General features: G+C 28.2%; 1 protein-coding gene across 7 annotated transcripts in view; it reads right to left on the minus strand.

Moving 5' to 3' along the window:
- Positions 1–26,094, minus strand: part of LOC136080838 (mucin-2-like) — a 101,334-nt gene extending 75,240 nt beyond the window's left edge. Inside the window, exons 1-4 of one of the 7 annotated variants that reach the window (XM_065798099.1) lie at positions 25,838–25,990; positions 17,339–17,373; positions 17,011–17,062; positions 949–1,018 (exon numbers count right to left, since the gene is read on the minus strand). In XM_065798099.1, the coding sequence (XP_065654171.1) occupies positions 949–964 (16 nt within the window). In that variant the 5' untranslated portion in view covers positions 965–1,018; positions 17,011–17,062; positions 17,339–17,373; positions 25,838–25,990. Of the gene's footprint in view, positions 1–948; positions 1,019–17,010; positions 17,063–17,338; positions 17,374–25,837 lie in introns of all 7 variants that reach the window. The other 6 variants (XM_065798097.1, XM_065798103.1, XM_065798101.1 and 3 more) reach the window with 6 other exon arrangements.
- Between the last annotated feature and the right edge of the window lie 308 nt (positions 26,095–26,402).

The raw sequence follows: 26,402 nt of genomic DNA on the forward strand, positions 1-26,402 counted from the left end.
TATATTGCGAAATTAAAAGTAACCAATTGAATAATAAAACAAACTATCCTTTCTTAAACGCAAAGTCAAGAAAACATTATTTAACAATATCTTTATGTTTTAATATTACATTAAAATTTAATCAAAAGAAACAGCAAATAGATATCTGCAAAATATAAGTCTTTTTGGCAATTTTACTTTATTTTTATAAACTTTTAGATCTTTGTTTAAATAAAATGACGCCTTACATTGCTGTCTACATATTGTTTTGATTATATTAAGGCATAAAAAGTGCTGATATTTTGATATTTATTTATCAATACTAAATCAAGATGCAAATTAAAAGTCAATCACCAGTAATTAAGTGTGCCGAACAAATATAAACATAACAAAATTTTAGGAAACTATTGCTTGCTATATGCACTACTATCTACAGCACGTTTTATCGTATTCAACCACTTTCTTTTAAGTACTTCATCTTTAGGAAGACTTAAGTTTTGATTTTTTTTTAATTTTGTAAGTGCAACCGAGTGCACAACAACTTTTTAGGATTTTTTTTTAAAAAAAACTCAACAAACCGCAACTGATATTTTAGTTTTTTTTCCCCCAATTCAAGATGGTTCATTTTTAAACAATACTTTTTAATACGGAGAGACGTCACGCCGACTGGATGGATAAAGTACAACTTCAACAGTAATTTCTAGATACAGTACAAAATCGACAACAACTTACAGTTGTTTTTGACTTAATTCAGACCAGGTTTTAGTATCATCGTTCTTGTTATCAAAGATTTTTAAATAAAATTATTTTAGAAAGGACTTTGAGAAGAGCTAAAAAATTAGAGAATCAAAAATGTTTTTAGCAGAAAATATTTTAGCTGTAGTAGACTAATAAACTTTTTAATTAAAAAAAGAAAAAGATTTTTATCTGTCAAATTTAATAAAAAAAAAATCAAAGTTAATTTACTACCAAGAATATGGATCATCTGTAAGAACGCATAACTAAAGCAACAATTTGTATCATCTGTAAGAAGGCATAACTAAATCAAGAATATGGTCATCTGTAAGAAAGCATAATTAAAATACTATAATTCAGATATGATTTTTTTTGTCTTTTATTAACATTTTTGAAGTAAGTACTCTAAAGAAATGATTTTGTTAAAAGAGTAAATTCTTATACTAATTTTGCGAAGTTTTTTATCGAATTATTAAAACATATATTAAATATTTTATTTAATAGTATATTTTATTTATAAAGGTTTCTAAAATTATCCACAATCCAAAAATTAACTTAATCATTAACTTAAAATGCTGCAAACTTGTGACTTGCAGCTTAATATGAAATTAAAACAAATTTTCTATTGAAAATAGGTAGCAATGAGCGATGCTTTTTTAAAGATTGTTTTGCTATTAAAATTTGTTATCATTCTTGTTTCTACAAAAAATGTGTTCAAGGTGTGTTTAAAAGAACATTGTTAAGAAATCTTTTCTCCAGAATAAATCTTTTTCTCCAGAATAAATTTTAAGAATCTATAGAGATTCATACAATATATTCTGGAGAAAAGTATAAAATAGAAAGACAAATATAGAAAGTGAAATGTTTAATGTCACGATTGCATCAGATATACACCCGATATACCCGATATACACGCTACTATAAATCATCTTAAGTTAAATTTGTTTCTGATCATTATCCTTTGCAGAGCATAAAAAGCGGGTTGAATGAAATAGTTTTCTCTCTTATAACTACTTACAATGATTTAGAATTCGTACAGATAGGTTATTAAAAACTAAAAAGTATATTTTTATATTGTTTTTCTATAAAGTTTTCGCCTATGCAAATTACCGCCCCCTTTACTTTATCCCTCGTGTTTCCCTAACAAATATTTAGCCATATCATGAAGTTACAGTTGAAAAAATTTTATTTTTACAACAAAGTAGTAATATTTTAGTCTCTAGAAAGATTAGAAGTTAGTCACCAAATATGTGCAACGAAACTTAATTTCTAGTCACATTTAAAGATACTTGCGTACGGCCTATAACTGATAAATCAAGAGAAATTAAATTTGAACAAACAAAACAACACCTTATACGTAATTTAAATTTTCCAAGCAATTCTTAAAAATACAATAGTATAAAAAAATTTAATCCTTTGAATATTCTTTCAATACCACCTACTAACCTTTGTAAAAAATCCAATATTAAATCTTTCGAATATATCAATCTCACGTGAATGGGAAAACTTATTAAGTCTAGGTCCGCAATTTATTCCAACACAAAATAAAATACCTTTTATTGATATCAACTGAGGAATTCGCTTTAAATATAGAAAAAAATGTGAATGTAGAAAGAGCAGAATTTTTAGGAAAGAATGTCAGCAAAACATTAACCATATATTTAAGAGTGAAAATTGATGGTTATATTTTTAAAAACCAACGTCTACCTATCAATGAATTCAAAAACTCCACTAACGAAAAATTAAATCCATTTGATAAAGGTAAGATAAAGGTATTAGATAAATGGGTTTCCCGTTTTAGATCCAAAATCAGCAATACAAAAAATAAAAAAAGGAATTGGCAATTGCGTAATATCTGCAGTTGATCCAACTCCGACGTTTCTAAACCTTACTCAACATACCTTTAGTAAATTAAAAAACGACGAAAAATTAGATAAAAAAAAACATATAGTAAAATATATCCTTCAAATGCAATTCCGTCCGTTTGTATTGTTGTATTAAAGCACATAAAAGTGAAAAAGGATTTCCAATGCAAATAATAGTTTCAACAATCGGCACATCACCTCATAAACTTTCGCAACACCTTGTTGAGATTACACAACCAACTTGAAATAAAAATGAATGCCGTGTTAAAAATCCATCTTCAATTGTATCAACAGCAAAAGAATGGTTTATTAATGACATCGTTCAAGTGTCATTAGATGTTAATAATTTATACCCATCAGTGCCACTTGATAAAACAACTGTTACAACTACTGATACGCTAAACAATGATAGAGATCTAATACAACGAGCTAAATTATTTTTTAGAGATATTAATAAACTAATTGATCTCTGTATTATTACTAATTGATCTGTATTATTTTTATGGAAAGACAAAATATATATTCTAAAAAACTCTGGTACAATAGGTCTATCCACGATGGTCGTCATGTCAGAAGCATATCTATAATATATTAAATCTAATGCTATTCAACAGGCTTTAAACGTATTGACGTTTAAACGTATTGCACCAAAACGTGCTCGATTTACTAAATTTACTGATACAAATTTATATACATGGTATATAAAAATGCTCAACGCCAATTAAATTTTTTAGATGTTTTTATTTCAACTAATCACTCCCTTTACTAATATGAGTTTTCCATATATGGAAAACTCATATTAGTAAAGGGATGTATGTATACATACATATTGCATTTGATATTTTTAAAGGTTTTTTTAGCTAGAGCATACAAAATTTGTTCTTAACATAACATTCAAGATGAAACTAATTTTCTTATTGAGATTGTTTTTTAAAATGAACATTCCTATAAACAGTATTCAGATATTGCTAAAAATTATAAATACTCCACAAATCCATCTTATTATCAAAAAATTGATACCAAAAATCAAGTTATTTTACCATCTAATTATTTTACCATGGGTCACAAAATTAAACCTTGTTCTTCAAAGAGAATTTCGTAAAGTTGTCGTTAAAACAGTCTTCCGTTTTGGAAATCCTTTGATCAATATACTTTGTCTTAATAAGTCTAAACTATTCCGAATAGCCATCCAGTAGTTTACCAACTTGATTGCACATGTGGGGTGCATGTTATATTGGTGAAACAAGAAAAAAGATTTCCACACAAATTCAAGAACATAAAAGTAAAATTACAAAAGCCAACTGGGATACATCTGGAAGAGTAGAACATTCACAACATTATAATGGTAAAATAAACTGGGAGAGCCTTAAATTGCTTTCTCTATTATTTCAAATAACAAAATAATGTCATTGCACCGTCAAATAAATGACGTTGCAATGACATCATTTTGTTACGTCATAATAATTTTTTTAAACAATATTTTCAACGGTTTTATTAGTTTGACAATAGCTCTTGCTATTATAGTATGATGCCGTTATGACGTTTACATGCTTATACTATAGATATATTTATATATATATATATATATATATATATATATATATATATATATATATATATATATATATATATATATATATATATATATATATATATATATATATATACAGATTTCACTGGGATGGCAAATTGCCGGCTCTAAACTTACGTAAATCTAAAGAAGAACGCCTATTGATAGGTATTTCATATGATGATAACGAGCTGAGCCGAAATTGGACAGCTCATCAGGAAGCGAACAGGCACAGGCTGTTTAAAATGCCATTATCAACTGGAATCTTGAGGACAGAGTGCAGATTCTCTGTTGTGATACTACTACTTCAAATAAGGCCGTATTAATGGTGCATGTGTGCTTCTCAAACATGCGTCTCAAGCATGTGTGCTTCTCAAACTGGATAAAGATATGCTTATTTTTGCTTGCCTTCATCACGTCTATGAACTAGTTTTAAAAAGTGTATTCAAAGCGAGTTTTAAAAAGTGTATTCAAGTTTTAAAAAGTTTTAGTTTTAAAAAGTTTTAGTTTTAAAAAGTGTATTCAAAGCGAAAATCAGCTAAGTAACTAAAGTTAAGGCGATTTTTCTTTACTTGATGGTGAAGTATATTTATTATATTTACACATTTATTAAAAAAGCAACACAATGGCTTCTTTATTATTTGGTAATAAAATTGCGTTTAAAAAGTAGCGTTCTTCTATTTAGAAATTCATTTAACTATATAATACTTGCTAACGGTTTTAACGGTTAAAAAATTTTTTAACGGTTTTCTCATGATTTACCTTTTAACATTATTATTATCGCATTATTTTACGTCTGATAACGATCTACTCTACTCAGATCTAAATACAAAAAAAAAAAAAAAAAAAGAAATTATTGACAAGAATGACAATATGGATATGAGATATCACCCTCAAAAAAAAAAAAGATTGATAGTTATAATGCGAAAATTAAAATTAATGTTAAAAGACTTTTCCCATCTAAATATATAAAAAAATCCGGGCTATTTCTTGACAAAAACCTATCATGGTACTTTCAACTAATTCAATTAAATAAAAAACTCTCAAGTGTTAATAGTATGCTGTCATTAACATTACACCATATTCTCCAGCATGTTCTAATATCAATTTACTATTCCTTGTTCCCTCACATCTAAGTTATTGTTGCACTGTTTGGGGTCAAAAAGGTAATTTTCTATTACATCATATAAACAGTCTAAATAACCTTTTATTACCAACCTTCTTCTTCTCAATCGAAACCAAATTAAGAGATTTTATTTGAGTATATATTTAATGAATATTAATTTTATCTTTTATTATTAATGCTTTTTTTATATTACTGTATTTATAAAACTATCACTACTTTTATTTTATACTGCCTTTTTAACTTAACTACTAATATTACTATATCATTAATTTATCTTTGTTTTAGTAATCTTATTAATTTTATCTATAATGATAGTGATAGTGATTCAATTGTAGTAACAGTTTTATGGTTATTGTCCTAATTTTTGTTTGTTTTAATAATTTCTGTCATAATTATAAACTTTACTATAGTTATTTTTACCATAGTTTTTATCATTAGTTAATATTTTTTGGTAAAGTTATTATGATATAGTTACTATTTGTAATGTTTTTTTATTCACATTATTAACGGGTGATGCGGAAGTTATCGGACAAAATAAAAACGTCAATAACTTATTTATAAATAAAAAAACAAGCTACTATTATATTTTTTTTCCATGCTTTATATAAGGTTACTTTCTATATATATATGTTTGTGTGCCACAAAATTTGAAATCAATTTTTGAAAGCTTTTTTCTCAACCAATTTTGCTCAAATTTTGCACACTTAATCATTTTCGATGACAATACAAGGAAATGGAAAAATTTGACCAAAAAAAGTTAATTAAGTTAACAAAAGTTTAATTTGTATTTCCCCATAAGAACACTGAATTAATAAAAAAAAAATTTAAAAACGTAACAGTAATTTTTCCTTCTACAAAAGATAACAAAAAAAGAATTTCTAGGCCCAATAGAATTCTGCTTGCATAAAGCATGGATTTGAAAAAAGAATTTTTTTTTGATTTACTAGTTAAATAAAGCATTTATCTTTTAATAAAAATATATTATTTTTTATATGAAAAAACACCACCATCTACAATTGATCTCAATTTTGCTCTGACGCCTTTTATATGTAACTGTAAAAAGTTTAAATAAATTTCTTGTAGTTTTAGTTAAATGCGATCAATCAAAACTTGCTCTGTTGAAGCTTGCCAATCTCCCTCGTAAACCTTCTGTGCCAAATGTCGCCAAAAATTTTCAATTGGTCGTGCTTGAGGCACATTTGGGGGATTGGATTCTTTATCAACGTAATAGACATATTGATCCATCCAATTTAGAGAACCTTTAGAATAACGAGAACTTGCTAAATCTGGCCAAAATAAATAGTTAAAGTCTCCATGATACTTGTGAATAAATGGAAGAAGTCGTTTTTCTAAACATTTATTAATATAGATTGATGAATTGATTGCTACAGCTTTGGAAGTGCGAAACAATGGCTCGGACATACCACGGTCAGATATGGCTATCCACATTAATAATTTTTTTGGAAATTTCTCTTTTCCTATAAAACGAACACATTCTGGGCATGTCTTTTTGTTGTTTGTGTAGTATCCAGAATTTCCAGGCATGTTGTCCCCTGCAAAACAAAAGTACTTTTCGTCATCGATGACTAGAAGCGATTTTGTGTTATAGAGTTGGTTAACTAGTTTCCTGCTTCTTTTCTTTGCTTTTATTTGTTGTTCTATAGTGTATTTTGAAGTCTTTTCACGTTTTCTATATTTAATATTCATTTTTTTTAACTGACGACCAATTGTCGATTGATTTACACCGAATCTGATTCCTATTTTTCTCTGACTGACCCCTTTTCGATTGTTGACAAGTCTCATTAATTCGGCTTTCTTTTCTCTAGTCCAGGATGTCGGACGACCAGGGTGCTTTCTATCAGAAAACGATTGAACAGTTTCAAGTCTTTTTAGGTTATCATATATTGTACTTCGAGCAAATCCTTCCTTTTCAAAATGATTTACGATTATTTTTTTTATTTTATATTAGGTTTATTTACAAAAAACATTTTTAGTCGCTTTCGAAAAGATTCTCGTTCAGCTGCATTTAACCTCATTTTAAATAATTGTGTTTCAAATAATAAAGTTTATATTTATAGAACGTTTATGCCAACGCATAAAACCACAAAAAATAATTATTATGCTCAAATAATGAAATTAGGATTTGTCCGATAACTTCCGCATCATCCGTTATTAATATTATTATTATTATTTTTATTATATTATTATTGCAATTATTAATATTATCTTTATTTATTAGTGCTTTATTTTTCTTTCTATCTTTCTTTCTTTTATAAATATATATTTCTTTCTTTCTTTTATAAATATTTTTTTTTTCTTTCTTTTATAAATACATAGTATGTATATATATTTTCTTCTTTGTTTTATTTTATATTCTTTCTATGTTTTATTTATATATATTTTTTTTTTTTTTTTATTAGTTTTTTTTTTTTTGTTTTTTTAGGTGTCACTCCATTAACTAGTTTTTAACTATATGAGTGACACCTAACTTTATTTATGTAAGTTTATAAAATATTACAGTAAATTTTCATATTTTATTGTTAAATAAATGGATGATTAGGTCACCTTTATTTATGTTTAATATGGAGTGACTTTTTTTTTTTTAAATGTCAATTGATATTAGAGATGTAGCGGAATACCGGCCAGAATTTTTTACTTTTAGGTCATCCCGGTTCCCGCCGGAATTACAACTTTTCAAGCCGGAATTTATTTTTTACTTTATATTTAAGACATAAGACACAGACTGTGTAAAAAAAAACTTCCCTACAGGGCAATTAAAAACTTTAGGTAAACTTAGGTAAAAAATGCAAAATTCTTAACAAACACAATGTAATTTTATTTGCAGTAATCAGTTATGTAAGGATTTCTAGAAGTTTAGGAATATTGCGTCGCAAAAAGAATCAGAGAGTAGTCTCATTTTAAACGTTACATAAATTTTAAATAATTTAAAAGTATAGGATGCCTAATACAGTAAACATTTCAATTTTAACTTAGATGGAAAAATAGAAAATAAAGAAATGATTTTAAATATAAATATTATGCAGGTTAAAACTTTTAATAAATAAAACTATAAGTAACAAATAAAAACAACATATTAGATTTAAATGAAACAAGAATCAAGTTAATGAAATAGGTTGTATACATATTATAGGTTATAAAAATATATTATGTAGCTAAGATGCTGAGGTGCAGGCTTTCACTTTCAATTTTGAAGGTAAAAAATTACATAAGTATAATTCTCGTTCCTCTCTATAACTCTCGTTTATATAAGTCAAAGTTTATATACAGTCTAAGCCAGACGCGATTCTACGAACAAGGGAGGGGGGGGGGGGGGAAACTATAAAAAGAACCGACAATTCATCCGACTGAATTTTTCAAGTACCCGACTAGCCAACTAAGTTCGTCAAAATTGCGATTATAACTTAAAATTCACCTTATTAAATTACCCCCACAAATAAAGTGATTTTCAAGTTATAGTTTTGTCACCCCTTACCTGAAATCGCCACTAGTCAAAGCTTAATACCGTTATTAACTGATTTAGTTACGATTTTGTAAAATTTTTAGAAACTAAACTGCGCTCCATATATTATTGTTCTATCAATGAATGTTTATCGTCAATGAATGCTTGACGTCATTTTTCTGTTTTCTGTATAATAGACATTTTTCTTAAATACACACGTTGTTTATAAACAAATGTTGCAGACCGGAAAATAAATATGTTTGTTATCACCGAGAACAAACAAGGCAAAAAAGTTTGAGAACTTGCATTAACGGCGTTGAGTACACACGTTGTTTAAGGACGACTACAAGTTGAAAAAATACCACGTTTTGTATCTATCTCTAAGTTACTTTTATTTCTTCTTTTATCTTTGCAGTTTCATCTTTATTTACTTGTTCTAGGACAAAATATGCATTTTGTTGGTAATATTTAAAAATCCAATATGGCTACCAAAATTCAATATGACAGCCAAAATTTTCTATTTTAAGTGTTTTCAACTTTTTCTGCCAATGATGAGCTAAATACTTGTTCTACGGTAAAATATACTTTTAAAAATTTCAATATGACTGTCAAATAAGAAAAAATTCCAAGTTTTGTCTAAATTCTATTATAAAATGAATAGTACTAATAATACATACATACTTAATTTAGTATAAATGACATATGCCACAAAATAAAGATATACATATTTTATGCAAACACATTTGTTGTTGTTAAAATTTTTAAAGATCACTAAATGTATCATACTGTACAAATATTTGCATATTATTATATTTCTTGTATACAAACACAAATGCTTAATAATATCTATACAAACATCCATGCATTGTAGCTTTTGTGTTAAAAAGTCCAACATGACTGTACTTCAATTTATAATAAATGTTGACAAGGAGGTGTGGTGTTACCGTTTATGTTAATTTCATGCATTCCTCCTTTGTAAGATAGCTGAAATTTATGAGTTCCCGGTGATTATTGACAACTAGAACGATGTCATTGTTACGTTCAGCATCCTCTAGTTAACATACTGTGTGACATCTCTGACTGCTCTCTCTGCTACATCATTGACTGCCGTAATGCTGTGAAGGGTATTGCGGTGTGGTGAGGCTTGAGGCTTAAAATCTAGCAGGCAATTAGATGTGACTAGGGACTGGAAAATATCACGTTTCTTCTGTAGAGACACGCTTGGATCACATAGATACATAACGTCAAGGTCTTCTGTCCGATACTACAGGTGACAAGAGATTGATTGCTGCTCTGCAGTAGCGATGGCTTCATCAATAGCCAGTAGATACAAATAATATTGTAAAATAAATTATTATTATACTCACTATTACCTGAAAAAACATAGTACAATAAATCGATGATAATTTTTTGCAATATCAGTGATAGATAATTAACAACTCTAAACCTCAAAACGTTTCACATCCTTCCAGAATTAAAGGTCTAGACGGGGTGCTACTACTGTAAGAGGAGCCTGCAGCCAAAACTTGGCATGCTGAACTGTAATGAATGCTGCCATTCTCTTGACAGCCTATCCCTCCTCTGCTGTGGTCAGGTCTGGTAACTGATGAATGGTCATGGCAATCTTGCACAAGTACAAAGCCTTGGCCATAAACCGTGCATGATTACAGGCTCCTGGTTAATCCATCCGAAATTAATCCATCCTGGTTAATCCATCCGAGGGATTGGAGACCTCACTGCCTGTGAGGTCTCCAAATCTTAATATGTAATTGTCACATATGTATAATGTTATGTATGGAGACATGATACAAAATAAGCGTTAAATTTCAGAATTGTGGATTATGCATAGTTATAGTGATTTATTTTACGTTTGTACCTGTCCACCTAGAAAATGTGTACAGTTCACACAACTCTCTAAATCTTTGCTCGGGAAAGTTCCTCGGACACAGTGTTCTTCCAGGAAGAGTCTTACATCCTTGGCCAGAGCCAAAAGAAGGCTGTCTGGTCCTTGGCAAGGTGGCCAGGTTGTGTTGGTAGGCCATTGCCATTGATGTAAACCACTGATCCTGATCAATCTGTTCAAAACACTGTTTGAAGTGAACAAATAGACAACCAACTGGACCTTAAAGTGTATAATCACATATTTCATGCTAAATATTAATAAAATGATGGTCAGAAATACAGGTCATAAAAATAGAGTGATGTATACTAGAAAATATAAAATTTTGCCTATGATGATGTTACTGGCTATCTGGATGTTTACTGTTACATTAACATACCTTCATCGGCATCTTAAACAGCTTTATTTGCATGATGAATATGTTGTTCTGCTACATGATGACGGCATGCCAGACTAAGACATACTTGCCAAGGGCTTGCTGAAAGAGAATTTCTGCTCCACTTAGTTGATTGCTATTTTAAGCAGTTAAATAAATTTAATGGTTCATAATGATTTGTTCTATGTTTTTCAACTTTTTAACGCAGTTCCTAAAAAATGCTGTCGGGCTCTCTCAAATTATTTGAACCCTCTATGCTATTATTAAGTTCATAGGTATTTCAGGTATCATAATAACAAGAGTTTTTCTTTTAAATAAATAAATTTTTATTTTATTATAATTTTTAGAAAATATATCGAGTTAAATTGTTATTATTGGTTCAATTACTAAATATAAGTAAAAAATAATTTTTATCTCTAATATTTCTACTTATTTTATCTATGATGCAAAGTACACACAGAGTCATAATATTTTAATATAGTAAAAACGCTTTTAAAAAATTTAAAAACAGTGGTTATTAAAAAACGTGAAATAAAGTAGTTTTTGATAAAAAGTATTTATAATCAAAGCAAAATTTATTCTAGCAGTTTTTTATAATCTAGAAAGATTTGCCGACAGAAACAGATATGGGTCTTTCCACGCTTAATGGTCCGCTTTCCGAGATCTTTCCCATTCGACTATCTCCGATTTTGATAAAATTTTGTCGGTATGTTGATAAACATATTTCATAAAGATTGCCAAATTTTTAGATCAAAATGTTTATCATTTCGGGTTTTGTGGTACTTTTTGTAAGGCTTACCAAACTTTAATATCAGTCTGTAGCTAAAAATTATATTTTTAAGGTCTTATATTTTCGTAATGAAAGGGTAATATATATTAAAAACGTGGTTTCTTAGTAAACCGAAGGTGGAGATTACAAAAAAATTATTACAAGTTTCATATTATGCCTACATTTTAGTCTATAGTTCACCAAATACCGTCACAAATTTAACACCATAATTTTTGTGTGTTTTTTTGTAGGGTCATATCTCCAGAACAAAAGTTTTTTTAGTATTGTTATTTTGTCTAAAGGTTCTTCATACTATTATAATGGTATGGATTAAATATCAAATTTTTTATAAATATCTCTTCTGAGTTATTCTGAAAGCAATATGGCGACAAAAGTGAAATACCCTAAAATAACGTGTGTTTGAACCTCTAAAACTCAATGTCGGCAAATTTATTTTGTTTTTTTAATTGCATTGTTGGAAAGAGCTTATTTTGCACTTCTATAAACAATAAAAATCATTTTGAAGAGATTTTTCAAAAAAAATTACTGTTAGTTAATTTAAAAGGACTTTTTTTGAAGTATAAAAAAGAAAATGGAGCTGAAATTGGATTTTCTAGATTATGTTGGTTACGTCCAAAACGTATGACTGTTAGATCGTCAAGTACCCATCGTAATTGTGTATATACTATTTGCAAGAATATAAAATTAATGCTTGCAAGTATCCCAGTTACGGTAGACTAAAAATATCTGGTTAAAAAATAGTTTGTGACATTGAATCTAAAGAATGTATACTTTATCGTTGCGATAAATATCCAGCAACTGAAATGTTAAAGGCTTATCTTGAAAAGCAGTTTAAATACTTTGAATTTGATGAAACTATAACATTCAAGCAATGCATAAAACTTTAAAATCTTTGCGATTACCAGTAGACGACTTCATAGATGAATTAATTTCAAAAGTATCTGTTTTATCTAAAGTATGCCGAAAACCAAAACAACTGTTTGTGATTATTGAGAAATGAGTTGAATTCAAATGAGTTGATTATTTTAATGGATTTTTCTGAAAACTATTCGTTTGTTGTGCAAGATGCTGTTCAAGGGTTTTACTGGGAAAATAGCCAAACAAATTTGCACCCTTTTGTTATTTACTATAAAGTTAATGACATACTTAAAAATACATGTTAATGTGTTATCAGTGATTGCATGCATCACGATGCTATTTCTGTTCATGTATTTCTTGGTAAATTAATAGCTGAACTTAAAACTTATTTTTCTTTTGATCTTATTTTTTATTTCAGTGACGGTTTAGCTACACAGTACAAAAACTTCAAAATTTTATGAATTTATTTTACCATTATACTGACTATGGCATTAAAGTTAAGTGGAATTTTTTTGCAACTAGCCATGGAAAAGTGATGGAATCTGAGGAACTGTGAGGCGTTTGTCAGCACGTGCCAGTCTATAACGGCTAATTGATAATCAAATTTTAACGCCCTTAAATTTTATGAATTTTTCAAGGAATGTGTAACGGGTATTTCATTTATTTATGTTGCCAGTGATGAAGTAGACAGTGTAAAAGGCAATCAAGAGAAACAATTTAGTACTGGATACACAGTTGCAGTTACTCGCGATAATCACAAATTTGTATCTGTAAATGAAAATCAGGTTTGTGTCAGTCGTATTTCAAATAACAATACATCTTTTATTGCAAACGTTAATGAAAGTTACAACAACAACTCAAACAAATTAGTTTCACTGTCTGATCTCAGTCCTGGAAAAAATTTTTTGCATGTATTTACGATGCACATTGGTGGATTGGAAATGTTTGTGAATTTTCAGAAGAACATGAAGATGTTTTCATTGATTTTATGCATCCTCATGGTATGGTTGAGTCATTTTATTGGCCTAGCACCAAGAACTTGTTGGGTTCCTGAGCAGCATGTTGTTAGAGTCATTCCAGATCTAATCAGTTCTGCAACGGTTAATATTACAATTTACCGTCAATTGTTGTTTCAGACATTTATTCCATGTAATTGAAATCAAGTTGTTTATGATTTCGCACAACTGAATTTTTTCTATTGCCAATTTTTTTTTTGCGGAAAAAAAACAATATATTAACATAAAATAAAAACATTTTTTTTTTTTGTTTTTTTTTTTGCAGAAAATGTGTTGAAAAATCTGTATGGTTTCTAAAAACTACATAGCATAATTACCAAGTTGACTAGTTAGCTTATGCATCAATAACCAGGGCCTCATTTGTGACGTTGTTGGATTGATGGTGCTCTTAGGCATATAAATAATCGTTGTCTAAAATTTCGTAAAAAAATTTAAAAAAATACATATCTATTCTAAAAATATAACTTTTCAATGTAAATAAAAAAACAAGCGCCTCTTTTTGGTTGGCGCCCACAGTCAGTTGCCTAATTGGCAGTTGCCTCAACTTCTCTAGCATTTTAAATTGTCAATAGCAAACATTTATCCGCAGTATTTTTATTACTGTTTAATTTTTGAATACCTTTCTCAGACATACTTATTGTAAAAAAACAAATGTTTGACGGTAGCCAAGGCGTCATTAAGGATAAACTTTTTTGGTACCATCTACTAAAATGAAGATCTACTTCTTTATTATTTTTGAAACTAACTTTTTGTAAAATGCATTGATTTGGAAACGAAATAACTTTATCATCAAAATACACAAAAATGAATTTTTCAAAAAAAAAACGCACTTATTTGCAGTTTTTTTTACTTTAAATATTGCAATTCACATTTTGCTGATTTGTTTACTTTTCTGTAATAACTCAAAAAAAAACGTTAAAATATATTTAGGAACATCAAAATATTTTGCTTTTGGTATAACAAGCTTTGATTTTGATGCATTATGATAAAATCGTAAAAGTCAAATAATGTATATATTGACCAATATTTTTTCGTTTATAAGAAAAATGTCTCCAAAATAGTTTATATTATTTCTAAAACTGTGAAATAAGCTTTTTCCAATGATGCAATTAAAAAAACAAAAAGATTTTGCCCACATTAAGTTTTAGGGGTTCAAACACACGTTATTTTAGGGTTAGGGTTAGGGTTTGGGTTTTTTCGCTATATTGCTTTTAAAATAACTCAGAAGAGATATTTATAAAAATGCTTATTTTTAATCCATATCATTATAACATAATGTAGAATCTTTAGACAAATTCAGGAGAATTGTGGTTTGGTGCTATTTTAAAGCAGGAGGCCCCTTTCCGTTGGCTATTGATCCAGTAATTTATTTTTAGAAGTGATTAGCGCTCTTTCCGCTAGTCCAAGTCCCAAACAATATTTTTTAAATTTGACAATTTAGATAAGTTTTTTTTCTATTTAATTTTTTCTTATTTAATTAAATATTTTAGTTTTGTGTCTCTATTTATGTGGAATTTTGTAATCTTTTATGTGGAATTGCCACACACCCCCTCCTCTAGTGCCTGGTTAATCTTGTTCTTAGCATTAGAATGACTTTCTATTATAAACAACGCTAAGCAACCTTTGGCTACACAATACCAAACAGAAATAGTTACCTTATATTGCAAGCACTGCATACTTTTTTTTTTAGGCAAACGGTAAATTAGTACATTTTTTTACGTTTCTTAAATTTGGTGACGTTACCGCATTTGTCTGTAACCCTTTTTTGATAACTTTTATTTGATTCAACGCGTTGAATTAAAAAAAAAAATTATCAAGTTATCAAAAATGATCAGGCGGATATCAAAACTTATACCTCTGTTAAAACGCCGGTAAAGAGAACAAGCGTAAACTTGTATACTATAAAAAACGAACAGTTAGTTAGTCATAAAAATTTGCGATGTGAGCTTATTGCTTGCAATGTGAGCTTATTGCTTGCGATGTGAGCTTATCGTCTCACGTGAAGTAGCCCGTTAGTGGATAAGCTACTGTAGTAACTATGCTGGAGGTTGTTCGGCCGATTTTTAAATGGATTGACTATTTCTGCGTTAATAGTTTCGTCGGATAACAAATTCCAACAGTTCACGATTCTGTTTGTGAAGAAATTGCTTCACAGTACACAGTTTCGGACTAATTCTTTGCTAAGTTGTCCTCTACAACCAACTCTTGCTTCTCTCGTGATTGTTGGTATACACCATTTCACTTTGTCGATTTCTTTTATGATTTTAGATTCTTGAATGAGGTTGTCTCTTTGTCGGCGCACAGTTAGATTAGTTTGGTTGAGTTTGATAAGCCTTTCTTCATTGCTATGTTGTCTCATTGCGTGTCTAATCTTGGTGGCTTGTAGTTGAACTTTTTCAAGAGTTTTTTGGTTCTTGTTGATGGTGACCAAGCGCACAGTGCGTATCTCAAATGTGGTTTGACATATGTTGTAAAACGTTTCTTTCATAGTGTTGGCTCTCGAAATATAAAAGCATCTTTTAATAGTCCAAGAATTTTATTTGCAGTCGACGAGGCTTTACTTACTTCTTTTTCTGGTTTAAGATCCTGACTTATTATGACTCCTAGGTCTATTTCTACTATCGTTAATGTCAGGTCTCTTTTTGTGTCCGATAGTGGATCCAGCATAACGAATGTCGCTGATTTGTTTTCTCGTGCAATGTGCATCACTTTTGATTTAATAATATTTAGTTGCATTTGCCAGATTGATGCTATTAGTTTAATGTCGTCCGCAAATATTTAATGAATTAAAGAATTAATGCCTCTGAGAGGTTGTTTGTGAAGATAGCAAATAGAGTTGGTCCTATCACAGACCCTTGGATAATACCACTAGACACTGGTGCCCATCCTGATAATATGTCGCCTAGAGCAACTCACTGTTGCCGATTTGTTAAAAATGAGCAAATCCAAGCTAGTAAATGACTTGTTATGCCATATATGCTCAGTTTTTTAATAATACTAGACTAACATACCTCTCTCTCAAAAAAAAGTTGAGTACTTCTCTAAAGTATATTCATTTTTTGAGCCGAATAAAAAAAAAATGAAGATTTATTATAATATTCAGATTTTATTTATTATAGTATTCACTTTTATCATTTAAATGAAATCTTGATTATTTTTTTTAATAGTTAAACTACTCAAAAATTATGAGCGAGGCCTTATACTTTATTGTTGTAAAATTAATAGTAAAATATATTTATAGTAAATTGTTGTTAAATATTGTTAAAGATATTAACAGCGTAAATAAATTAGAAATTAAATAAATGCAAAATATTATAGTGTAAAATCGAACTTACCGTATAATAATAAAAGTATGAATGTCTTCCATACCATTTCTTTTAACTTTGCCTAATTTTAAAATCAAAGAAATTTCAACAGAGTAATATAGATTTTAAAACTTTACCATTAAAAATAATTATTTTAAACAAAATAGCTTCAAACTTCTCTCTTATTTTTTTATTTGCTTAAAGGTTGGAAAATAATATAATAAATTGTTTTAAAGACATAATAAAAATTCTTTCTTAAGTTTCAAAAATAGCAAAATAAATTTATATATTTAGCATTGTTTAACATAGTTTAGCATTATTTAGTTTGTTGCAGGAATAATTCACGAGAAAGCATTACCTCAAATTCTTCCCAGAGGAATCGTATTACAAATCCTAACAAAATAAATCCTTTTTTTAAGTTTTCTCGTTTGAACTATGAAAACATTTATGAAAAAAAAGATAAAGATAAAAACATAAAAAGTTTTGTATAACTTTTTACGCCGGTCAAGAAATTTTTTTCAAAAAAAAGCTGTAAAGAAAAATGCAACTTTAGTTTTATTTTAAATTTAAGTCTTAGTTAACTGATAATATTGCTTTTTATAAAATTTAAAGGATATTGAACTTTTTGTTTTTAATTTTTTATGTGAAGAGCTGATGGTGACGTGATGGTGACGTGATGGTGACAATGACGTCGCAAATGAAAGCAATTAAAATACTTGTCCACAGTTAATTACGCATACGACAGAAACTAATAGCCTTAAAACTAATATGATTTCCACAGATTTTTAACAGTTAAACATAGTTTAGAGTTTAGTTTTGTTTGCAAAACATAAAAAAAATTTTGTAATCAAAAACATTAAAAAAATAAATATAGAAAGGCTAAATTCACGAAAACCTCATGTTAAACGGGGCAGAACTCAACGCAACACGGTCTTCATCGTAAAAATTGCCAAAAAAATTTTTAATAAATGAACAGCCCCTAAGACTGATGAGATCATTGAATTTCTTCACGAATAGAAATTAAAAGTTTTTGACTGGCCGCCACAAAGCCCTATTTTTAAAACAATTGAAAAATAATGGGCAATAGCTAAACAAAGGGTGTATAACTTTCCTACTCTATCTTAGAATAAAGATGAACTTTGGACTCGTGTATAAGAGGTTTGGTACTCAATTACACCAAAGGAATGCCGCAAAATGTTTGATAGTATTCCTGAAAAAAATCAGGCAGTAATTATATCTAAAGGAGAATACACTCAATATTATTTTACTACAATATGTTGTTTGATTTCATTCGCAACATAATTAGAGCAATTATAAATTAGTAGAAAATCACTTAAAATTTTTTTTCAGTTAACACTGCGTTTCATCAATAAAGACTCATCAGAAAAAAGTTGTTCTGATGAGCCTTTATTGATGAAACTCAGTGTTAAATGAAAAAAATTTTTGTTAAGTGATTTTCTACTAATTTATATATATATATATATATATATATATATATATATATATATATATATATATATATATATATATATATATATATATATATATATATATATATATATATATATATATATATATATATATATATATATATATAGATATATATATATATATATATAGATATATATATATATATATATATATATATAGATATAGATATATATATATATATAGATATATATATATATATATATATATATATATATATATATATATATATATATATATATATATAGATATATATATATAGATATATATATATAGATATATATACAGTGGTTTTCATAAATTAGACGCACTCATATTTGAGAATAGAAATTTTTAGTTTTTTAACGATAAAATAATAACGAAAAAAGATTTCGGTTTAGTTTTTTTCTATTTATTAGATAAATACATACAGAATACAAAACTTAAAAAAAATTTACAAAAAAAATACAAATACTAAGTAATAAATAGGTACAACTACATGGTATTAAAAAAATAAGATAAAAAAAAAATTATTTATAAATTTAGACGCACGATACATTAGGAGGCGTAATTTATGAACCAATCAATAATTTGTGGATCCACCTTTTGCTTTAATAAAACTAAGAACTCTTCTAGGCATAGACTCAACAAGATTTTTGCACATCGCTTCTGGGATCCTATACCAGGTCTCCTTAAGGATGTCCTTCAGCTGGCCAAGTGTGGAAGTTTGAACCTTTGCAAATTCACGGTCAATCCAAGCCCAAATGTTTTCAATCGGGTTCAAATCAGGTGAGTATGGAGGCCACGGTATTGTCTTGATATTGTTATCGTTGAACCACTCCTTTGTATAGTATGCAGTACGTGCAGTAGCGCCATCTTGTTCTGGAGTTGATTCTTCCGGTGTATGTTTGGCACATACCAACACCTTTGTAATTGAAGCATGACCAGATTCCTATTGAGCCTCCTCTACTTTGTGCATTCGGTCTAATGTACCTGGCGTAATACTTTTTGTGAGTCATTCTTTTGACTGTAATGTTAGATTTGCGATTGATAAGCTCAAAGTTACTCTCATCACTCCACATAATGTTTTTCCATTGTTCTATTGTCCAATACCTTCTTTCACGACACCATTTTAGTCTCCTTTGTTTATCATATGGACGCAGGAGAGGTTTCTTTAAAGCAGAGTAGACTCCAATCTTGTATTTGATAAGTATTCGGGGGACTGTGCTTTGAGAAATAGATGTATTTCGCGTTTTATTGAATTCTGTGGTCAATTCTTTGTAACTAATTCTTGGATTAGCTCTGACAGCTCTAAAAAAGGCACTATCGTCCTTTCTGGTGGTTGACAAGGGTCTACCTGGCCTCGTTTTCTCGCTGGCACCACTAGTGTGAAGAAAGTTTTGCTTCATTGTCCGAACGCATTTCTCAGAAACTCTAATTAACCTGGTGATTTCTCTATTACTTTTGGTTCCTTCTTTGATGTGAGCAATAATTTGACATCTTTCACCTTGAGTGATACGTCTTTTGCCCATTTTTCGCGTCTATTTAGTGCAAAACTAACTTAACTTTTGTTTATTTATTAAATAATGATTAACTAATTCCAGGTAAGTCATATTTATATAAGTTTTTTTGACAAAATTAATTAATTTAGGCCTATAAATGAGAAATATGGGAAAAAACTACTAATTAACTATCAATTAACAAGATATAAAACTTTTTTGATTGTGCGTCTAAATTTATGAATAAAATAAAATCAAGCTTATCAATTAACTTTTTTGTGTTAATTGTTATAGAATGAGTAATAAATATCTTGTAAAAAAAAATAAAGTACTCTATAATAGAGTTTCACTTTCTCTATTAAATTACATATTAAACATAGCAGTAGCACTTTTTTTTATTTTCTTATAAGTATTTTCTTACATATATGTAAAAAAAAATGAGTGCGTCTAAATTTATGAAAACCACTGTTTTAATGTCACACCTTGTTGTACGTAAATATATATATTTAAAATATAAAGCATAAAAAAACAGCTGCGTACAAACTAAATTTTTTCTTCGTTATATTTCGTAATATTAAAACCTTAAAGAAGACATATTTATTTATTCTTTTTATCACCCAAATTACAGGTAAAACAAACAGTATCAAACAAGTGTATAAAAGTAATAGTTTATACATTCATTCTAAAGTCTAATTTTATTCTTCTTTGGATATTTCCCACTATCAGTTTCGTAAATAGTAATCTTTGTTCTCTGATATTCCAGAATTCAAAGGAATGGTTCAAAATTGCCTTCTACGTCATCGTAGCGACGTTTACTCGTATTTTTTTCTTTCTATCAAACACTGGGCGAAGTTTAGCTCAAGTTGACTGCACATTTTTGTTACTTTGTTGATAAATAGGTTATCTTTAGTAACATCAGATATCCAAGTCAAAATCAAGGAAAAAAGTAGGATTGTTCAGTTGTCTGATAAGGTACTTTTTGCTGTACTTTGATATATTAAAGAGGAACTTTAATGCTGACCTTCTGACAGCACCCAGTTTATTAAGAAGTGAATTATTATAGCAACAAATTTCTAAGCCGTATGATAAATTCGGCACAGCTCATTAACAAGAAGCCATAAATGATTACATAACATCGTAAATATAAAATTAGCAAATATTATTTAATTCCGTTTTTTTGTATAATTTTTTTAAACAGAGGTCTCCAACTGTTTGTAGAAATTTTAATGCCATTGTCATGGCTGAGAAGTATATGAGCGTGTTTTATTTCCTAGTATATTGAGATGTTGTTAATTTTAAGTGATTCTCAAACTTTACGTTTATTGTACTCTGATTTTATTGCTAGAGTTTTTGGATCTGACAAATCAAACTTACCATTATATTCTCTGCCATGTTCGGTTGCACCAGGTGCATTCTATTTACCTTTTAAATAGTATTTTTGATGTTCAATGTATCTCGTTAAAATTTTCTTTTTTGTTTTACCAATGTATATACTGCCTCAAGAGCATGTGAGTTTGTAGACACCGGGATTACTATTGGGAATTAACTTTGACTTGTTGTTGCATAAAATATTTTTTAACGTAGGTGGTGTAGTGAAAATTATTCTGACGTTGTAAGGTTTAAGTTCTTTTCTAAGTTTTGGACCTATTCTTGGCTCATTATTAAGTTTAAAATATTGGCATTTTATAAATAACAATGCTCTATAATTTGCTCATTAGTAAATATAAAACATTGGCTCTTTATTTGGTGCAATAATCTATTTTAAATTGAAAGAAATCTAATGAAAACAATAATGTAACATTATAACATGAGTTTATAAACCAACAAATAGTTTCATTCTTCAAGAATAATTCTTCAGAATGTTTATGTAGAGACGTTATTAAACTATTCAACATCTTCATTATGAAAAAATAAATCGTTCAAAATAAATATATTTTAAGGAAAAAAAATTTAATTCAACAACCATTTTCTTAAAACAATTTTAAAAAATTTTGTATTTCATTTTGCACACCATTTTTATGGAATAATATAGCTTTGATTACTACTTGAGATTTTTCTCGAGAATATAATTATTCTTTTGAACAGACTTTTTCAAAAAATTTATAATGTACAAATAAATTATGGAAAATTCCATTTCCTTTCTCCATTTTTTTTATTAACGAGCAATTATTTATTATTTAATTTGTAATTACTATGTAATTAATCTTTTATTACTTTTTTTAATTTAAATATTATTCTCGTCAAAAAGCAGTAATTTAATCCTTTTTCAAGTTCTCGGTGACAAGACCTAATTGACTTCTTTGAGTTTCGGCGTTCTTCATTTATATGTTATTATTTTTCTTATTTAAAATCTTCATTTGTAATTATTTCGCTCTTTATATTTATTTGTATATATATCTGTAATAAATAATGAAAAGTAAAAAATATAAAAGGAGTTAAGAATAGGCTAACAGCTTCATAACCCGTACCACATATTCCGAACAGCCAAGTAGAACCGTTGAAATAGTTTCGTCATCAAAACCTTCATTTTCAAATATGACTGCCCAAATATGTTACTTTTGGATAAATCTCAAAGTAAAACTTTGTTTTTCATAGTATGGCACTGTAGATTAGTTTGTTGAGCAGAGCCACAGGAGCCACAGCTTCTTAAGCCTTGAAGAGCAATCTTCTTCTTTAAATAGAACTATACCGACAATAAGAGTTAAAAATAAAAACAATATTTTGTTAACTTTTGCTTTACAAGGATTCTTTAAAATTTCAATGTGAATTTGTGGAGATTAGTATGACTATAGTTGTTTCACAAATTACTTGAAATATTAGGAGACGAATAAATCCATTTCTACCAACAAACCTGCATTACGGACGGAAAATCTGTCCAGGGCAAAAGGTTTTTGTATTTGAGGGGCGTCCTCAAATTTATTTATTTTTTTATTTTAAGTGCTCCCAGAAGTCCTTACGGTCTTATCACGGAGCACCACGGGAGAGCATTTAACTAGAAGTTCACGCCTCCTTCCTTACCAATGTCGCTTATTGGGCTGGAGCCGGCGTCGAACCCGGGACCTCTGGGTTCTTCATCTTTTCTTAGAAACTCAAATTAGAATGAGATTTCTGATTTTGTTATTACTTTGTTATATCTGATATTATGTTTATATTCACGTTGATATTTTTTAAAAATAGTTTCACAAATCGGCATGGCTTACATGAGTTATTATGATTTCTGTTTTAAGTTTATGAAAGATAATTGATGGTGACAACTTTCTTGCTATTTTAGAGCTATTGCAAAGAAAAATTTTTCAATTCTACCAAGTAAATAATTTGCGATGTGAACAAGAAGAAAAACATACAGTTGTCCATCATTTAGTTTGGAGGTTGGAGTTTTTAAAATGAGTTTTATCGAGAATCTTATCAAACTACAATAATTATGGCCTACGTTTTTTAATTTAGAAAATTAAAGAACGTAGTAAAACGATTTTTCTATTTAAATTCAATTGAGAATTCTGTTTTGTTTTTATAAGACAGTATTCTTGTTACCAATTCTTTATCTGATTCTAAAAATAAACCACAAACATAAAACAACATTAGCCATTCAACAATTTTAGCTGTTATCGAATCAGTTCTTCATAGAATAACTTCTTTAACAGCTATATCAGCAGCAGCTATAATGTAATAATGCTTTGTTACTTAATTCAATCATTTTACCAATGTGTTTGTATAAGAGTGTTTCAAGAAATTTTTTTCAGTATTTGTATTTTTAAAAGTTTAGGATTTGTATTTGTATTTTTAAGAGTTTTCTTTTTCTAATTTTTTCAGGAAAATGATTTTTGTTGTCTTGGTAGAAAAATATATTATCAGTCTGTAAACTAAATTAGTTTGCATAAGAACTGCATTTTAAAGTCAATTATTGGTAAGGTGGGAACAATAAAATTAACTAAAATTTAATTTTTTTTTGATCAATTGTTGATCTTGTTCCCAGTAAAACAATTTCTATAAACTTTTAAAATAGGTAGTTTATCGAAAATTTTGACAGAATTTCTATAAAAACTCTATTAATTTTTACGCATATCATATAAAAAATTCTTTATATATTTGACTTTTTATATAAAGCGTGTAAATGAAATTAATATGAAAGTAGAAAAACAACAAAAAAAAGAACTCATCAACTTTGTCTTAGAACTAAGTATTAATCTTAATACATTATTCTAAGAAGATAAAATATTTCAAAGAAATTAATTTCTTCCTATAGGTGTCTAATGAAATTTCGAACATAAGTTTTGGTGGTACCCATAAGCTTGCACACAGAACAACAATCAAAACTGTTTAATGTTTTTTAAGTGACGTTTTAAATTTATAACGTTTCTGCATAGAAAACATATAATATAACTTAAAATTATTTTTTTTATATTTTTTGTTTAATAATTACCCATTACTTTGCTGTAAATTTCAATTATGGGCAGTTTGGAGGATTCGCTATTTTAGAAACAACTTTCACGTCATTTTTTTTATACCATTCTATAGCCAGTTTGCTATAGGGATTTGATAATAAATCAGGTTAGAGCACATGTGTACTATCATCTAATTTATTAAGAGGTAAAGGATGTTTTTGTAAACACTCTTCAACATATAATTTACCAAAGTGTAGAATCGGAAATATAGATTTTTTTGACATTCCTAAAAAATACCTTGATTTGACAAGCAAATTAGCTTGCCAAATAAAAGCTTTTTTTAAACAAACTTAACAAGTTTTGTGTATTTAAATTTCTTATCTGCTTTTCCTCTCTATTTCTGCATTATAATAGCACCAGGAATTTGCTGATGATCGTACTTTATCGAAAGACTTTTTATAGAACCTCTAATAGACCATATGTTTTAAAGGTTTATAAAAATTCTATAACATTTTTTTTTCTTGGTTTCAATTGCTTCAATTTCAAAAATTAAATCATAAGACTTTTTTTATGTATATGTAAACCATTTTACACAATTTAATATAATAACCTATCCCAGTGGGCACAAGATGTAAAAAAGACGTCTTTTGAACGTCTTTTGAACGTTTTGGACGTCTTTTGAACGTTCAAAAGACGTCTTATTTAGGTCCTGTGCCCACTGTGATTTCACACAATTTGATATAATAAACCTTTTCACACAAATTAATATAATAGATATACTAAATGTAAACTCGCTGAAGATTTTTTTTATTATTTGTTTTTACTAATAATACAAGACACTTCAGCTACAGATCAAAGTCTGCTTATCGGCATTTTATATATTTTATAATATATAAAAATTTTACTTGAGTCCATTGCTGTAAAACTAAGCTAAAAAGTAAGCCCTTATTTACTAAGACTTTCCTAATTGAGAAATGGGCTTCAAATTTTTTACACAGGCAAGAAAGAAAGCTTAAAAAATGTAGTACTCCTTAGTACCTAAATGATGTTTAGAGTTATTGAATTACTAGTTTTACATGAAACTAATTTTACATAGAACAAACTTGCCTTAAGACTTTTATTATAAGCAATTCTAATAAAAGCTTTTATTTAAAAAAGTAAAGAAAAGCCAATTATCTCCTTCATATATCAGGTATCTTTACATTGAATAAACTTGAAAAATAAAGTCATCAAGTTAATGGTGTTCCGAGATGCCAAAATGATAATTTTCCGAGATGAAACTGTCAATTATATTACGACAAAAACTCTTTTATCTGACACTAAGTTCCTTTCTTTGACTATAAGAGCATGCTGCTCACGCAAACTTTTGATACTTAAAAAATACTTTTAAGTCAAAAATTTAATGTTAACCTATTAGTAAAGTTTAATTTAAATGTGAGTTAGTTGATTGATAAAGTTTTTCAATATAAAGTAAATTGATAAGAAAAGTGCAGTTATAAAAATAATTACCTTGCACTAGTTTAAAATATATCAAATTTTCAAACTTCAATTTTGTTGCAGTCTATTGCTTTCAATCGGTTTTTTAAATAAACTATCAATAAACAACAATGTGAAAATAAATTACAAAAGTATGCAAATTCAAAACTTATTCAAAACGCAAATGACTCATGTACAACTTTTAAATCTTATCTAACTTAATTAGTCATGTAAGTATTTAATAATACATTCTTAATAGACTAAAGAGTCTATTATTTAAAATGTATTATATTTTATAAGGAATGGTACATCTATTTATTTTATAAGGAATGGTACATCTATGTACGAAAGAAAAATGCATTTTTTTTTTTTTTAATCTTCCTTTTATTTCAAAAAATTTTTAATGTTTTTATCTGAGTGGAAATAAAATCTAAGATTTTTACCTCTTTTGAAACTTTAAAGTTTTGAACATTTAAGAATGTAATAAAATTTTGCAATAATGTTTAGAGAATTTAGGAAAGACTGGAAGCTTTTTTTTCTAAAACTACTATCGATGTAAGATTATAGCAACTTGAAGTTTGTTCAATTTTTTTTTTTC

Source organism: Hydra vulgaris, chromosome 05 (genome assembly GCF_038396675.1).
Source record: "Hydra vulgaris chromosome 05, alternate assembly HydraT2T_AEP".
NCBI classification, from domain to species: domain Eukaryota; kingdom Metazoa; phylum Cnidaria; class Hydrozoa; order Anthoathecata; family Hydridae; genus Hydra; species Hydra vulgaris.